The sequence below is a fragment of the Euprymna scolopes genome, chromosome 21, assembly GCF_053919585.1.
Source record: "Euprymna scolopes isolate OS-2025 chromosome 21, ASM5391958v1, whole genome shotgun sequence".
Lineage (NCBI taxonomy): Eukaryota > Metazoa > Mollusca > Cephalopoda > Sepiida > Sepiolidae > Euprymna > Euprymna scolopes.
The window spans coordinates 90,417,305-90,436,538 of NC_136502.1; the positions used below are offsets into that span (position 1 = coordinate 90,417,305).

Sequence of the window (19,234 nt, forward strand, 5' to 3'; positions counted from 1 at the left end):
CCGACTCCAGGGAACACCACGAGAGAGTTCTAAGATGATGGCGTGTTTGAAAACTCCTAGGGAGTAACAATGATAAGTATAATTCACAATATTAACAAAACGAAATAAAATTCTCGATTTTCTCTGAAAGTCTTAATCAATTACAGTCACCCTCCTCTCCAGATATATAGACGCACTTAATAAGAAAGTATAATAGTGATACAGAGAGAGAGGGGGTATAAACAACATTAACTGACGATAAAGAGAGGTGGGGGGGACTTTGAATAAGTACATCTTTACTGCACAGAAAACACTTTGCATAACGGGATGAATTTTGATTGGTCAAATCGGGCGACACCTTCAGTTCCTCGTGTTCATGTCAACAAAGCCATGCACATATAAATACATGTAAAAATGAGACGGGAATAAAAGCTTTCGAACTGTCTGAAACTCGTCCCAATATTTTTTTCTCGGCGTTCTTTGAAACTATAACAATATGAAAGCAGTATCTGTTATTGGTGTGCCTATGCAAGCTGGGCAGGTGAGTACACTTACTTATAACGGGTTATCATTATTTTCGATCCGTCCTAGGCCTGGACATGTTGAATATATATATATATATATATATATATATATATATATATATATATATATATATATATATATATATATATGTGTGTGTGTGTGTGTGTGTGTGTGTGTGTATTTATATATATATATGTATGTATACACACACACACATACACACACACATATATATATATATATATATATATATATATATATATATATGATGAAAATAATGGAAATAGTATTTCGACAAAATAGAGAAATAAAACGGAACAAACCGTATTATGTGTTCATCAACGTTTCGTCTTTATTTCGAGACTTCCTCGAAATAAAGACGAAACGTTGATGAACACATAATACGGTTTGTTCCGTTATATATATATATATATATATATATATATATATATATATATATATATATATATATATAAGAGAGAGAGAGAGAGAGAGAGAGAGAGAGAGAGAGAGAGAGAGAGAGAGAGAGAGAGAGATAATATTAACCGCATGTATTGATTTTTTTCACTCCGATAAATTTTGGGACTTTTTTTTTTTGTGTTGATATTCATATTAAACCCCCTTTCTTCTATTGATATTCATTTGCTTCTTCACGCAAGCAAAATGTGACACAAGGTCGCTTTTAATGTGGAGGAAAACCAGCTCTCCAAAAGAAGGGCAAAATGGGCACTCTGGCAGTAGCCCAAAATAATAATTGTCTCAGTATAGAGGGTTCTTCCTTCATTGATGTAGACAAATTAACTGAAGTGTAGCATCGGAACAGATACTACACTTTGAGATATTAAATTCTTTATTCAAGCTAAAATTACAAAGTAAGTTCCAACTGAACAAAAAACTTAGGCAAAAGGAAAACTCAAAAGGGGAGGACGGACAAAAGGAGGGGGGGGTCGTTGGTCATCCTTGTCACTCCAGAACTAAAACAAAAGTTTCTCTTAGCTAGTATCTTATTTCACCATAATACCGCATTCACCCTTTCGTACTGGGGGACGTCCTATTTAGAGCCCAATTGTTTAAAACATTTTTTTATTTACGTGTAAAAATATACACTTTGATCCCGGCCCGAAAGCCAAGGACCTTTTTCTATTTATTTAAAAATAAAATACAATTTTGTTATACATTGGTCCGTTAATTGCGTTTAGCTGTAAAAGATTTAACTAATTTGCATATTCTTTTAAAACATTCATTTTAATTAATTCCCCATTAGTTTTTTTTTTTTTCGGTTTTCTTATGAGATGATCATCTTTACTTAACTATTACGTGTAATTATATTTATGCAAATATTCTAAATGATTTTTCAGTGATATCTTTTTCATATATCAGTGATATTTTTTTCGTATATCAATGATATTTTTTCATACATCAGTGATTTTTTTCATATTTCAGTGATATCTTTTTCATATATCAGTGATATTTTTTTCATATATCAGTGATTTTTTTCATATTTCAGTGATATTTTTTCATATATCAATGATATTTTTTCATATATCAGTGATATTTTCCATATATCAATGATATTTTTACATATCAGTGACATTTTTATTCTATTTATCAGTGATATTTGTTTTAAAATATGTCAGTGATACTTTTTATATATCAGTTTTATTCTTTCATATAGCAGTGATATTTTTCATGTATCAGTGATATTTTTTATATATCAGTGATATTTTTTATATATCAGTGATATTTTTTATATATATCAGTGACATTTTTTCATATATCAGTGATATTTTTTTCATATATCAGTAATATTTTTTCTATATATCAGTGATACTTTTTCATACATATCACCGATATTATTTTCATATACCAGTGAAATTTTTTCATATGTCAGTTATTATTTTATTTTCATATATTAGTTATATTTTTATTCCATATATAGGTGATATTTTTCAAATATCAGTGATATTCATTTATATAGCAGTGATATTTTTTCACATATCAGTGATATTTTTTTATATATCAGTGATATTCTTTTATATATCAGTGATATTTTTTATATATCAGTGATATTCTTTTATATATCAGTGATATTCTTTTATATATCACTGATATTCTTTTATACATTAGTGATATTTTTATATATCACTGATATTTTTTATATACCACTGATATTCTTTTATATATCAGTGATATTCTTTTATATATCAGTGATATTTTTATATATCAGTGATATTCTTTTATATATCACTGATATTCTTTTATATATCAGTGATATTTTTTATATATCAGTGATATTTTTATATATCAGTGATATTTTTCACATATCACTGATATTCTTTTTTGTATAACTGATATTTTTTCACATATCAGTGATATTCTTTTATATATCAGTGATATTCTTTTATATATCAGTGATATATTTTATATATCAGCCATATTTTTATATATTAGTGATATTTTATATATCAGCCATATTAGTGATATTTTATATATCAGCCATATTTTTATATATTAGTGATATTTTTCCATATATCAGTGATATTTTTCCATATATCAGTGATATTTTTTCATATGTCAGTGATATTTTTTTCATATGTCAGTGATATTTTTTTCATATATAAGTGATATTTTTTTCATATATCAGTGATATTTTTTTTCATTTGTCAGTGATATTTTTTTCATATATAAGTGATATTTTCCATATATCAGTGATATTTTTTTCATATATCAGTGATATTTTTTTCATATATAAGTGATATTTTTCCATATATCAGTGATATTTTTTTCATATGTCAGTGATATTTTTTTCATATATAAGTGATATTTTTTTCATATATCAGTGATATTTTTTCATATGTCAGTGATATGTTTTTCATATGTCAGTGATATTTTTACATATATCAATGATATTTAGATTTCGTTATAAAAAAGTGAAATATTTTCCACTAGATAAGTGATGGTTTTTACTGCTATCCTATTTTTTTTTTAAATCTCAGAAACGGCTACATGGTAAAAAGCTTGTGATTCCCGTTTTCTATTTAACAATTTCAGTTGAAGTTTTGTTATCATTTCTCTTATTATATAGTTGATTTCCCTTTTCGTAACTGTAGAATTTTCTAACAGCAAGAACTTTAATTGCCTCCCTAGGAATTTAAACTGCATTTTCTTATATTATTTTTCTTATAGTTATTTTTTATATTAAACACCCAAAGATGTGTGTATATGTATTTAAATAAATAAATAAGTTGATATATTTTTTTAAATATTACAGGTGTATATATATATATATATATATATATATATATATATGTATATATATATATATATATATATATATATACATGTGTACGCGCATTTAGATAAATAAGAAGTTAATACTTATTTTAAAACAATTAGTTATGTATGAAAAATATTATAGCTATGTTATATGCTTGAATACTTATACATATATATATATATATTTATATATATATATATATATATATATATATATATATATATATATATATATATATAGTCATCCATATACAGTACTGTTTCGCTGTTTTACAGCTCATCAGTGCGACTAGACAAGCAACTAACCCAAGCCAGGATCGAAACCCGTTCACCCAAACAAAAGTTGGAGCTTCTAACTGTTGCTGTACGGTTGCTATTCAGGCAGTGAATCAACAATGTTATGACATTGTCCAAAGTACTAAAACTCAGTTTGTTTACACAAAGAGCATCGCTTCATACGCTAATGGTGATTTGTATATCACTTCCCAGTGTGTGTGAGAGAGAGAGAGTAAGAGAGAAAGAGAGAGAGAGAAAAAGAGTATATATATATGTGTGTGTGTGTGTGTGTGTGTGTGTGTGTGTGTGTGTGTGGATATGAAACATAGGTGTTTGCTGAAACGCGTCTGCGTATGAAAATAGTCAGTTACGTAAGCGAGACTTGTGACTGTTACATAAGTCATAATTGTATTTGCTAGTGAGTATTCAGCACATTAGTATGGTGATAATTATAAATGTTTATTTAATTATTATGCATGTATATATGTGTGTGTATGTGTGTGTGTGTGTGTTTATATATATTTATATATATTACGCAATCCAGTAGTATATGAGAAACGACTAGAGTATCCATTCTTGCAAGAGAGTATACGTTCCAATTTACTTGTCTCTCCACGAGCGCAGAGTTAGACACAAGGTCGGTTTACAATGTGGGGAAAATGTAGCTCCCCAGAAAGAGGCACTCTGGATAGGAACAAAAATAAAAATTGCCTCAGGCTAGGAGGATTTCTCCTCCACTGATCGAGGTCAGAAAAGGTGAAACGTAGTATCAGAACAGATACTTCACTTTGATCCTGGCTAAAAGGACAATATGTTTTATTTTACCATTAACTATGTATTATTTAAATGCTTACACGCACACATATATGTACTAGTGTGTATATATATATATATATATATATATATATATATATATATATATATATATATATATATATATATATATCACTATATATATATTTATATATATATATATATTAAAATGTTCGATCCATGTCCAGGTAACCTAAAATTTCAAGTGTTTAGACACAAAATTGGTGGAGGAGTTTAGTAGAGGTTTTAAAGGTCAAATCGTTGAAATTTGACCCCTTGACAGCCAAATTTCTGGCCGAAAACCGATTAAGAAGATTTTCCCAATTCTCAATACCCCTTTATGTCAAATCTCGAGTCTGTAGACTGAAAATTGACAGAGTAGTTTGATAGAGAAATGTGCACGCAGACACACAGACAGACGGACAGAGAAACACACACACATGTCCTAGCAGTTCACACACACACACACACACACACATACACACACACACACACACACACATATATATATATATATATATATATATATATATATATATATAAAGTTACAATTAAATTTACCAAAATGATCCAAGATGGTAAAATTAAAGTATATTATAAATATTAAAGAATTAATATTTATAAAGTTATCTTAGCCAGATATAAAAGCTCGATAAAACCAAATAGGAAATAGAGCTTATAATACGAGCAAACAGTTAATGAAATATGTTAAAAAAACACTTTGAAATGAGTTAAAAACATATTTAATCTGAAAAGGAAACACTAGATACGTGGATAGTCCTTAATCCGCGGAGTTTCAAAGAAATACTTTCCTTCTCATCAGAGGGTAGGAATTAGCAAAATGCAGGATCGGATTTTGCATGCAAAAGTATTTGATGAAACAACAAGTAAGTCAAAGATCTTACTTGAAAACAAAAAAGCAAAAAAAGTGAAGCAGAGGGAATATAGTAAAGAAAATGGTGATTACACGTGAATGGATAGTCTGGTGGAAAGGAAAGTATTTCTTCGAAACTCCGCGGATTAAGGATTATCCATTTATCTAGTGTTTCCTTTTAAGATTCTATATGTTTTTAACTCATTTCAAAGTGTTTTTTAACATAGTTTACTAACTGTTTGCTCATAGATATATATATATAAATATATATATATATATATATATATATGAGTAAATGAAGTAGTTATATATATATATATATATATATATATATATATATATATATATATATATATATATATATATATATATATATATTGGCAGCAGCTTGTTAATCAGACACGTATCGTTGAACACGACAGAGTTTATCTTTTTCCCCATCTTGATGGATAGTTTTTCATTTTGCCAGGCGGTCCTTTTAATTTCGGTAGTCAGCTTATGCAGTATGCCGCCCAAAGTTTATGTTTCGGCCATATTGTTCTCATTGTTCTCGAGCGCTTTTCATCGGTGCAACCGATTATCTTCAGGAGCGATTGTTGTTGTTTTCGTTTTCTATGAAGCTTGGTGTAATTATAGTTTTTTTTTTTTTTTTTTTTTTATTAATTGGTTATAGGGGTGAGTGCCGGGGGGGGGGTTAGGTTGAATTATTTTTTATTTAATTTTAATTTCGATTTTCTCACTGCATATTTTATTTATTTAATTTCTAATTAATTATTAAATACTTTTAGTTAATTATTAAATACTGTTAGTTAATTATTAAGTACTGTTAGTATATTTGTGCCGGTATTAACTGAGATCCGGTTCAGAAAGGGCTGTCGTCTCTTTATAAGTATGGATTCTAGTAATTTTAGTCGTCTTGTACAGTTGTTAAGGTATCTGATTTTAGTATTGTTAGTTAATGTCGGACGACTCTAGTTTGTTTGTTTTTTTATCGTGGTATGTTAGATGTTGTTTTATGGCACTATTGTCGGCTAAATGATAGATTAGTCGTCGGGAAAGTGTTGTTGTTGTATGGTCTATGTATGCGTTGTATGAATTTTTAGAGTGGGTTCGGAGACATTCTTCGAAGGGGCAAATAAATTCATACATTACATTATTTTGGTTTAATGTGGTGTTAGTGTTTTTGATTATTAAGTTGGAAGTTTTAAATTTGGTATGACATATTATTAGTTTGATCTTTTTGTTTTAGTCAGTTTTTATTCTGGTGTATCTTTTAATTAGGTTTGTTATTATTTTTCATCTATTTTGGAGTTAGCATGTAATTGGTTTTTATAGTATACTTGATGGTTTCGTTTTTGTTAGGGTTATGGTTTACGATTTTATTATGGAGTGAGTTTAAATACTTTTATGTGCTTGTCGACAATTTTATTGGGAAGTTATTGTTTATTAGGGTTTGTTTTATGTTTGTTGGCTCTTTGTAATATATATATATATATATATATATATATATATATATATATATATATATATATATATAAACACGGAAATTACATAATTGTCGGAAATTATAACACGATTACATTGAGCTCTCATTCCCGGATTTCCTCCTGGAATTATTCCATTATAACACTATATATATATATATATATATATATATATATATATATATATATATATATATATATATATATATATATATATATATATACTAGTAGTAGTTCAGACACACACACACACAGTTTCACTTTTATAGTTCCTTCATCATAGGTTCCGAAACGGTTGAACTTATTTTTGCAAATTTCATACAAAGGTAATATGTCTGGCAGTTTTCTTAGATATTTTTTATACAGAAATTCATCCGATAAATATCAAAAATTGAAAAAATACGATCCTAAAATAGTTTTTTTTTTTTTTTCTTATAAAAAAAATAATTTTTACAGGTCAATATTTTACCTTACACCAGCCAAGGGAGATAACCATCAGCAAATCAGGGAATAGTTAAGTCTCAGCAAATCATCTCCTTTAAAACAAAACACAAAAACAGAAGTATTGTCATCTGGAGGTGAAGCTCAGCAGTAAAACATTCAACTACAAATCGAATGATCCCTGTTCAAGTCCGGGTGTACGACACCATTTTTTCTTTTTTTTTTAAATTTTCTTATTGATGATTTCAATTTACGATAAAAGAAGAGGTACCATTTCATATTACCGTAAATTATATCTTCGTTTTCATATTTTAAAACTAAACATTAATTAGAAGTGTCTTTTCCAGAGCATTTATCGTCGAACCCAAATATCAGCTGACGTGATATTGTAAACAAACACAGACGGACTTTGATCAACGACATTATCATTATTATTTATTTTATTATTTTATTTTGCGAATTAGTCCACCGGGCAAAGTATTACTCGTAATATATAATAATTAATATGGGATTGATTCCATAATAATACATACGCAATCTGCATGAATTGAAATATCATGTTTAAGCGTAGTGTATGAACTGGCAACCCCGAGCATCCAAATAACACGTCATGTAGATATTATAGTTATTCTATGAACAAAGCTTCTTTCTTAGAACTGCGCGCCTTCCGTTTTTCTGCTTTCCAGCTGACTACAATGTCTTCAAGTCTAACGTAAACAAGTTTTTGATGAGCCGTTCCATATAAGTTAAATTTACCGAATTTCATTACTAACGATTACTATATTGTCCAATTTCTACTGTACACTCTTTAACCCTTATCCTCGAGTGGTCTCTTGGCCTTGATAAGTGATGCTGCCTATGTAAATATATATATATATGTATATATGTATGTATGTGTGTGCATATATATATATATATATATATTATTGTTATTATTAAGGGGATTAGAACAACAGTCCAAAGAGCAGAGTATATTTTAATGTATTAGTAAATTAATAAAATAAAAATAAAATAAAACAGTGCTCGTTGCAATGCAGACATATAATAAGTAAATAAAATTATTGTATAAGACTTATTGTCTATCTCAATAAAAAAACATCGTTTCCGACACGATCGTACAATTTATTGTTTTGTTTGGTCTTCCTTATGAAACCGATTTTAGGCATGCTATTTATTATTATTTGATTTTCCCCGGCCAAGATCAACTGTTTTTTTTTCTTTCTCAATTTTGACTCTTAGCAGCTATTTTTACAGGCTAAAAACCAAACAGAAGAATAAAAAAAACATGTTCCTGTGCTAAAACGTTTTCATCCTAAATTCTACGCAATTATGCACAATGTAAAAACTATGCATATAAAGAAAAAGCATAATTAGGATATATAGTATGTCTTACACGTATTTCGTTGGATAGCGAAAATTTAGCAAAAAAAAAAAACCATCGGAAACAGATATGTGTTGCTCGGAAAAAAAACAAACATCTGGAGAGATTTTTATTTATATTTATATTTATTCCTTTGATTTAAAAAAAAACGAATATGGCAGAGAAAGAATGTTGATAAAAGGAAATGGAACTCTTTTAAAGTCGACAATATATATATATATATATATATATATATATATATATATATATATATATATATATATATATATATATATATATATGTTACATTTTCACCCCATACAAGGCACATTGCCACTTTGGTGTAGAGGGCTACTAACAGGGGCAACAACTACTGGGGTACTATGTAGGGATTTGGGCAGCAAGATGTTGGTTCACGTTGCACTTGAACTTCTGAACGTCAGTACAGTTGGGGAAGCAGGAACCTGGAATGGAATTCCAGAGTCTAGCGGTTCCGGGGAAGAAACTACTGGAGTAGAAAGATCTTTTACATCTAGGGACTTCTACAATGTGGGGGTGGGATTTTGCAGCCTGTCGGGTCTGTCGAGTGTGTTCACGTCGTGGGGACACAAGTGCTTGCAGTTCGTCAGAGCATTCACCATTATAATACTTGTAGAACAGGCAGAGGGATGCAACGTTTCGTCGATGGGACAGAGGCTGAAGCTTAGATGCCAGTTTAGGGCCTATCAGATTGGCGACTCTCTTTTGAACCTTGTCAAGGAGTGAGAGACGTAGCCGATGCACCAGCCCAAATATGACAGCAATACTCCATACATGGGCGAATGGTTGCCTTATAGAGGTACAGGATACTTTCGGGTGTTAGTAGTTTTCTAGCACGGTAGAGAGAGCCCACCTTCCTTGCAGCTGCGCTGGCAATGCCCTCGATGTAATTGTTCCAACTCATGTTTCCTGTGAACGTTAGACCAAGGAGCTTGAAAGACGTGCTCTCAGATAAAGAGTCGTTGGCCATTGCTATAGGTAGTAGAAAAGGTTTCTTGTAATTATTGAATGAAACTAGTTTAATCTTGGCGGCATTGAACGTGACCATCCATTTTTGTCCCCATTCCACTACAGATTGGAGGTCATCTTCTAGAGTTTCTGCCATTTCTTTAAATATGTGTTCATTTGTTTTCCTCCTGTCGTGTCTATTATAGAGTGTGGTGTCATCAGCATATATACCCATCTCAGAGGAAATTTTGTCGGGGAGGTCATTTATGAATATCAGGAACAGCAGAGGTCCAAGGATAGACCCCTGGAGCACTCCCGCATTTATATCGTATTGTTTAGATGTACGACCGTCGAGGACAACCTGGATTTTTCTCTTATCTAAGAAGGATTTAATTATACTAAGTATTCTACCAGTGATACCGTATGATCTAATCTTCCTGAGGAGACCCTCATGCCATACCCTGTCAAAAGCCTTGGATATATCTAGAGCTACCGCTCTGCCCTCCCCAGCTTTATCCAGTGAATGGTATATCCGTTCAGAGATTACAGTGAGGATGTCTGCTGTGGAACGGGCTTGTCTAAATCCATATTGTTTGTCAGTCAGAAGCTTAGCATCTGTAAGGTGACGGACTAGAGCATGGTTAATTATGGTCTCAAATATTTTGGCAAAAAGTGGGAGGAGGCTAATGGGGCGATAATTTAATGGGTCAGTTCTTTCGCCAGAATTCTTGAATACTGGTACAACAGAAGCAGTTTTCCAACAGCCCGGAAAACACGATTCATTAAGGCATTTGTTGTAGAGTTTGGAGAGAACCGGAGCTACTTCAGCTGAGCACTTTTTAATAGCACAGCTGGGATGAGGTCGGGTCCACATGCTTTTGAAGTGTCAAGATTTTTTTTATGATAGCATGTACTTGAGCAGGGGTGATTTTTAGATCGTCTACCGTGGCGTCTGTCCGCATAGGAAATTCAGGTAGGGGGTGGTTTAGAGGGTCCAGTGTGGAGTTTGAGGCAAATCGACTAGCAAGCATGTTAGCCTTTCGGTTGCTGAGCAAGCAACCTCGTGATTGTTGGTTAGTGGGGGAATTGTTGATTGCCCATTATTTACTACACTGTTATAGATTTTCCAGAAGTCACGAGTTCCTAGTTTTTGTGCTTCTATGCGTTTTTTAGTGGTTTCAGTAAATTCTCTCTTAGCTGTCGCTATTTCTTTCTTAACGTTATTTCTAGCTTCTATGTACTTATGTCTGTTTGAACTGGACTTATGTCGGTTAAATCTGCGGTATGCATGCTGCCTTTGAGCAATGGCAGTTGCGCAGGTCGAAGTAAACCATTGGGGAAAGTGGGGCTTGCTATAAAATTTCCGCATGGGAACATGCGCTTCGATTGCAGTTTTGAACCATTCAGTGGTCTCGTTTGCACACTGTTCAGCAGGAAGAGAAAAGATATTTCCCCGTGGGGCATCTCTGATAAGATCTCTAATGGCTTCCCAGTCATCCTTTTTATAATATCTCATTGTTTTGAGCACTGGCTCTTCAGTTTTAGCTCTAGAGTTTAGGGCGATTTCAACCATTATCACTGCATGATCAGCGTTCCCAAGTGGGCTGTCGGCATTCATTATACAATCATCGGGAACTGTGGTCAAAAACAGATCTAAAAGTGATGCGTGTTGTTCTTCCTGGTCAGGGAAACGGGTTGGAAAAGTAACAATTTGTGATAGGGAGTGAGATATAGAGAAGCTATGAGTTGTGCTGCCTGCTGCATCTGTGTAAGTAGAGAATCCAAGCCAGTTTTTGTGATGGACATTAAAGTCACCAAATACATGTACTTGGGCGCTAGTGTCGATGGAGAGTGCTGTGTCTATGCTGTCAGAGACTTTGTTTATTATCGTGCAGTCTTGGGTCGAGGGAGAGCGGTAGAGAAAGTAAAAGTAGTTAACGTTGTGTTGCAAGATTAGTCTAAAGCACATAAAGGCTTGATCATCCGATTCTAGGTTTGTTTCTCTAGTCAAGGGAAGGGTATTACGAATGTAAACTCCAAGTCCGTGCATGTGTCTGTCAGAGTCCTTACGGCAGAGTGGGAGATATCCAGGCATGTTAAAGTAGTTAGAAGGGATAGAGGAGTGTAGGTTAGTCTCACTTAGCGCTAAGATATCCGGGGTATTTGTTAGGAGAAATGCTTCAACATCAGCTAAATTAGTTCTAAGCCCACGGATATTTGTGAATGCAAGCCTGAAGGGAGGAGACAAGTTGGATTTGTTTGACCCTAAGCCTGGTTTAAGCTTATCTTTAGATTGTACTGTCATATTTTTTTACGAGTTTTAGTTATGTAAGGGGGAGCTGAACAGGAGGTTATGCAGAGTATCTCACATGCATCACAAGTAGACCACTATCTGACCCTTCTTCAACTAGGACTGTGGCCTCAGGAAAGCCCACCGGGGATGAGTGCAGGGTCCCTTTCCATGCGCGGCATGGCACTACAAACATCCCGATATTATACAACTGTTGATGGAGCAGCCGTTCTAAGCGCTACCAAAGAGTTAGGGGCCTGTACTACCAGTCGGAAACAGCAGCCAGTAACTGTCAATCCGGTACCCTCAACCCATTAGAGGAAGGTCAACCCAATCTAATTGCTCAGGCATATGTGGTACTCAAGCACTCTTAAGTGCCCAGTTTTAGGGGTGGGGTGTGACGGGAGTTGGGAAACGGCATTCATTGCCCTAGACAATAAACAAGATCTACCACTGGGTGTTTCTGTCGAATCACTGTGATAATGTCTCTGCACCTGACTAATAGGCAAAGAAGGAGTATGGAAGCCGGGCGATAGACAGAACCTATCTACTCCGTAAGCAAATTAGGTTTGCAAACCGGTAATTTGTTTGAGTCACCAGCTCTAGGAAGGTTGTCATCCGAGACTGAAGAGGCCTTCCTCCCCTTTGGTTTAGTTTCAGAGTTTTCCTTCTCCTAGACGGATGATCTGGGAAGATCTACTGGGTCCGTCAGCACTGAGAGGGTTTGCTCCGCGCCTGGGTTCTGTGACACCGCGTGGTTAGTTAATGTTACTGGGTTAGTTTGTAGAGGCTATATATCTGTTGAATAGTTACACTCCTCAAAGTGGATTAGGGGCATTGCTATTTCATTGTTACTGGATATAGGGGGCGAGTAGAGTCATGCAGTGTAAGCAACTATGATTGTAAGAAGGTTGTTAGAAAGGAGATAATGTGGTTTGAGACTTTCCTTTTATATATTTTTTATTTTATTCATGTTGGCTTGGGTCTAGGATGACATTTAAGTGTGAGTAGGTGAGTAGGTATTAAGAATTGAACTACGAGTTGTGCCCAAACTATAATTTAGATGTCAGGAGGGCTTGAGATGCGAGTGCAATATAGTATGGATAAAACTAAGTTTTGAGATGTGTAATTAGGTAAATAGATATATGGGCAAGTTTTAAGAAGATGCGAATAAAGTTGAAGGTACAAAGTGTGTTTCTGTTGAGGGAAGATAATTTCATCTTTCAAGTAGGAGTCATGGCCATTTAGCGTAACAAGGAGTATTGGATTCAGTTTCGTATAAATTATTGCAAGCTATCTAGGAGGAGGCAGTTATGTAATGCAGTGCGCTTTGCTTCCGAGTACATACTTTGACCGTACCTAACTGGAATAGGAATGAACTCCAATGCATGTCTAATAGGTAGAATTGTATAGATGTTTAGTGATTAAGCAGTTAGCATGTGAGGGTAAAGGGGCTGGGTTAAAGATTCCACTACAAACGCTGTGCAATGTAGGAGTTAAGTGGCGGTTTGGTGGGAGGGGGCAGATTGTTAGCGTTCAAGAGGCAGGGGGTATTAACTTAAAATAACAGAGCTCCATTAGGATTTAGAGTTTCAGGTGAGGTTTTTTGCGCATGCAGATTAGACAGAGGTAGTCGTCTTGGAGGTAAGATGTATATTGGGATTTCGTAGCTAGCCGTTGGGTGTTGTTTTTTTTCCATTTACAGGAACTAGTTCATGGCGATTCGGAATTCGTATTCTGTATCTAATAGGCAGAAGGTCAGGCACAGAGCATAGCATCCACTCAGGAAAAATAGTCCTAGTATCACAGCTAAGATACTGCATATTTCAGTTACGAATATGGTGAAAGTTTAATTGGGGGCACTTATTTTTAATTTTCTAATTTTTTAAATTTTATATATATATATATATATATATATATATATATATATATATATATATATATATATATGCATCTCACCATGGCTGTTAATATTAAGTATCGTAATTAAATAAAGTTCTTCTGTCATCTAAATAAGCTAATAGGGATTCCCCCCACTACTACCTCGATGTGACATGGTAAAAAAGAAAGAAATTAGTCAGGAAATTGTTTTAAAATAAGTGAATTAAGAATGGTTAAGATGTGTGAGGAATAAAAATGAAATAAAACTACATAGAATGATATGAGCACAAACGAAAAAAGAGGGTTAGATTTGATTGACTTTTAAAAAAGTGAGCATAAAAATGTACTTAGCTTAAGGTTTCAATCGGAATCGAGAATCGCAAAAATCGGAACATTTGGGGGTATCGGAATCGGTACCGGATTCGGAAGAATTGGTTCCTATTTTCCGATGCCAAAACGATTCTTTTGATTGCCTTTATTTATTTGATTTTGTTTAAAATACCATCTTACATTGCTAGTAATAATGATCAAGTAATGAATATTTATTGATTTTTTTTAATACCAGTAAAGCTAAAATCGATGGATCATCCTTCACAGGTGTATTTCTACGTTTGGGAAAATATCTGCATATTTAACATGTGTTTTTACGGAAAAAAATAACAATTTTGTAGTTATATATTTAAATATATATACAGAATTGGAACCGGAATCGGTAATTGTATCGGAATCTGGAATTTACACAGAATCGGTAATTGTATCGGAATCGTGAAAAATATTGGAATCGTCCCATCACTATTATATATGTGTGTGTGTGTGTGTGTGTGTGCGTGTGTGCGTGTGTTATAGACATCAAAGTTGTCATCCTGTATGTATAAAATCACAATTCCTTGTCAGTAAAAGAATTGCGTATAAATGTATGCTTGTTACATGTATGTATGAATATCTGTCTCTCCGTCGTCATGGGTTTTTATGTCTATGTAGCGCCAGTATATCATTGCATCAAAACGTGTGTGGGTGTGACATGTAAACATATACAATACACAAGTTCAATAAACAGGACGATTCATTCTCATTGTTTTCCTTCTTTTTTTTCGATTAATTTGAGTACACCCGACCATGATTATCTAACATTCCTTCTTATCCCATTTTCCAAAATTTTCACATGAACATTTTGATTTTATTACTCGCCTCCTTCCTCTACATTCACTTACATACCCCCACCTAATATAGAATAAAAAAGGGACATCAACCAATGTATGTCCTAATAACCGAATAACAATATGATAGCAAACAATTTTAGAAGGTTTAAGATCTAATTTTGTTATGTATTCAATCTCCTGTTCAGTATCTTTTTTTTTAAATTGTTAAAAAAAATAGATGATCACATTAGGAAAGAAAAGAAATAAAAATAATATTAGTTTTCAGTTCAATAAAAGTTTGTTCTCCGCCAAGCTGTGGCGCATACAGATAAATACCCCAATGCATGACCCGTCGACCATTGGCAGTAAACACACCTCAATTTAAAAAACTGATATCGGGTAAATGATATTCGACCAATACCATGTGTTTTTCTGCTCAAGTAATTTTATTAACTTTATTCTCAATGCTAATATACTATGTTTGAAACAGGAAGCCGCTAATATACGCTGCACGTGTCATTCTTTATTTGACTAAAAATTCCTATTTACAGTGCTCCCCTCACGAGGACAGAGACAGGGTCGTCTTTTAACGTGGAGAAAGGGAACAAAAATTTAAAATTGTCTCAGTCGTGAAGGATTTCTCATCCACTGACAGAGAAGAAGAAATTGAAGTGTAGCATCTGAAAAACAGATACTACATTTTGAGTTATATATCTTTTTATTTACTCTGAAAAGTTCACAACAAAACAATAATAAACAAAAAATTAGGCACAAGGCCACTCAAAAATTGGGGAGGGAGTGACTTTTGTCATCCTCACCACTGTACCCTGGCAAATCTAAGCTTGATCCTAGCTAAAGTTCTCATTCACCACAATACCGCAATGGATCCATTCACGTGAATGGATCCATTCACGTGAAACCACCTTTTTCTTCGCCATATTCCCTCTGCTTCACTTTTTGTTATCAAGTAAGATATTTGATTTACTTGCAGTTTCATCAAATACTTTTTTATGCAAAATCCGATCCTGCATTTTGCTAATTCCTACCCTCTGATGAGAAGCAAAGTATTTCTTCGAAACTCCGCGGATTAAGGACATTCCACTTATTAAGTGTTTCCTTTTCAGATTAAATATGTTTTAACTCTTTTTCAAAGTGTTTTTTAACATGTTTTATTAACTATTTGCTCTTATATATATATATATATATATATATATATATATATATATATATATACGTTTTATTTTTATTACCGTTTTTTTTTTTTTTTTTCTGTTCAGTTACATTTTTGTTTCAGCTAAACGACTGTTTTTTGGCCATTATGTAGCCTCCTCAGCCTTTACAGAAACCTCTGTAAAGGCTGTGGAGGTTACATAACAGCCAAAAAACGGTCGTTTAGCTGAAACAAAAATGTAACTGGACAGAAAAAAAACGATAATAAAAAATAAAACGAATATTTGCTCTACAACAGTATTGAGCACTTTCTTCAGGTTTTTATTAATTACCATTTCTACTATATATATATATATATATATATATAATAAACGTTTCGAATTGAAAAGTACCACTAACTTATGGCGCGAAGAATCCTCTCACTTTCTTTATTATATGCCTCCGTTCAGTCTCGAAAGACAAAGGATACCCTCTGTAGGGGCAACTGCGCATGTAACTGTGTAACAAGGGTTGCGCAATCTCCAACCACACCTCTCCTGAATCGGCACTGCTTGAATCCAGTGGCAAGGAGAAGTCCAGGACGACTGGAAACAATGCCGAGATAAGCGGAGAGCACATACAGCACCTGGAAGTCCCAAATGGTCACCCATCTAGTACTTGCCAGGCTCGTCGTTGCTTAACTTCGGTGATCTGACGGGAACCGGTTTGTCAAACGTGATTATGCTGTATACTCTCTATACTTTCTCTATTAATGGCCAAATTAAATAAAATATTGATTAGGATTAAATATAGAAATCGGCGAAATTTTTAAAGCTCATTAGAAATGCGATCTTATTTAGTGCTACATTTCTGTGTCAGAATTGCCGTGTGTTCACTGACAAATAATGATACTCTGTTTTCCGCAAACTGTCAGAGTGGCGTTTGACCAAGGTTGAGTCGAGATAGGTGGTTTGGCCGGTGATAATGTTGTGTAGTAGGTAGGTTGAAGAAGAAAATAAACGTTATAAATGGTTTGAAATGGTTCATTTCTGGGCGGGTCTTAGGTGAACATCTTATCTTCGAATATTTGATGTAGTCTGATACTGTGCGCGTGAGCGTTGGTGTGCAGCTCTATTATAAATATGATAAAAACGTTTATTTTGCCGATGCAGATTTTACCATGTAAGCACGGTTCTAAATTAACACGCCCCAGTAAAATCAATGATTACGTTTTCCGTGTCGGCTAGCTAATCAATGGTAATCGATAGTAACGCTGGGAAATTAATTTGTGGAACCCCCAAAACAAAATCATAAATTGATTTCCCTATATTTCAAAACTAAACACAAAATATAATGAAAACGTGAAACAAATTATGCAGATCACTTCTCGCTGATCTGACAAACAGCCAAATTAACTTCTATCGAACTTGAAGTGAAAACAATACTTCCTCGTAAAATTAATTGTGTACTTTCGATTGTCAATATCGTACAGAAATATAAAGAAATTAGCAGAGCTTCCCGGGTTTGCCCAGATTAAAAGTGCAACATATTTCTATTAAAACTTCTCTCTCTTTTCTCCTCCCTCATATTCCTCCTCCCCTCCTCATCTTACTCCCCCCAATCCACAACTTTCTCTCTCTCAACACACACACACACACTTCTTCTTTAAATACTTTGATGAATGAGTTGGTATAAAAGAATCAACTCTTTTATTAAAATTAGTTACTTCTCTTTAGTTAGTAGATAATCTGGCCTCCACTCCTGACAAAATCTGCGCCAGTTAAGGATTAAAGAGTGAATATAATTTTTTCGAAAGTTTAGATATTATTCATCCGAGATTACGCCCATGAAGTAAATAGCAACTTCCTTAGTACTCTATTTGCTGTTTCTGAATTTAAGCTGGACATACAAATATGCACACAGACAACAGTCCTTTACATCATAGGTGAACAGTTCTCTTTAAATTCAATATAATTACTGCCGCTTTCTGCAAAAGATGTAGTAGTTCATTTGGTACAGCTTCGGACGCCTACCACTGGTCTCGTCACATTGATGAGTCATAGAAATGAGTATGTTGGTGCCATCTTGATTAGTATGAGCACTATTTTGGTAGACACATGTTGTTTCATTGGATGTACTTCTAGGAAACTAAACTCTACTGGCTATATATATATATATATATATATATATATATATATATATATATATATATATATATATACATATATATTAATCGTCCCAACACTATATATATATATATATATATATATATATATATGTTGGGAGGATTAATCGGAATCGGAATCACGAATCGGCAAAATCGAAGTATCTGAGGGTATCAGAATCGGTATCGGAATCGGAAAAATTTATGCCGATTTTCCAATGCCAAAATGATTCTTTTTATTTGATTTTGTTTAAAGCTAAATCTTCCATTGCTGGTAATAATGATAAATTAATAAATATTTATTGATTTTAAACGAACAGTTTAAAATTGATAGATGATAGATGCCCCCCCTCCAAGTATATTTTTACTTTTATGAAAATATTTGCACATTTAGCATGTGTGTTTTTACGGCAATAGGAGAAAAATATAACTATATAGTTAAATATTTGGAGATTTGTAAAGAATCGGAATCGGTAATTGTATCGAAATCGGGAATTTAGTATGGAATCGGTAATTGTATCGGAATCGGGAAATATATTGGAATCGTCCCATCACTAATATATATATATATATATATATATATATATATATATATA

The 19,234-nt window shown here is 33.2% G+C and overlaps 1 protein-coding gene and 1 pseudogene across 1 annotated transcript in view; one reads left to right on the forward strand and one right to left on the reverse strand.

Annotated features, from left to right (window-relative positions):
- Positions 1–331: 331 nt before the first annotated feature.
- The window catches only part of LOC145242564 (arginase-1-like), a 114,020-nt gene continuing 95,117 nt past the window's right edge, over positions 332–19,234 (forward strand). Inside the window, exon 1 of the mRNA XM_080105654.1 lies at positions 332–520. Coding sequence (XP_079961780.1) covers positions 476–520 — 45 coding nt within the window. The 5' untranslated portion in view covers positions 332–475. The remainder of the gene's footprint in view (positions 521–19,234) is intronic.
- LOC145243126 (5S ribosomal RNA) lies at positions 17,109–17,226 on the reverse strand (annotated as a pseudogene).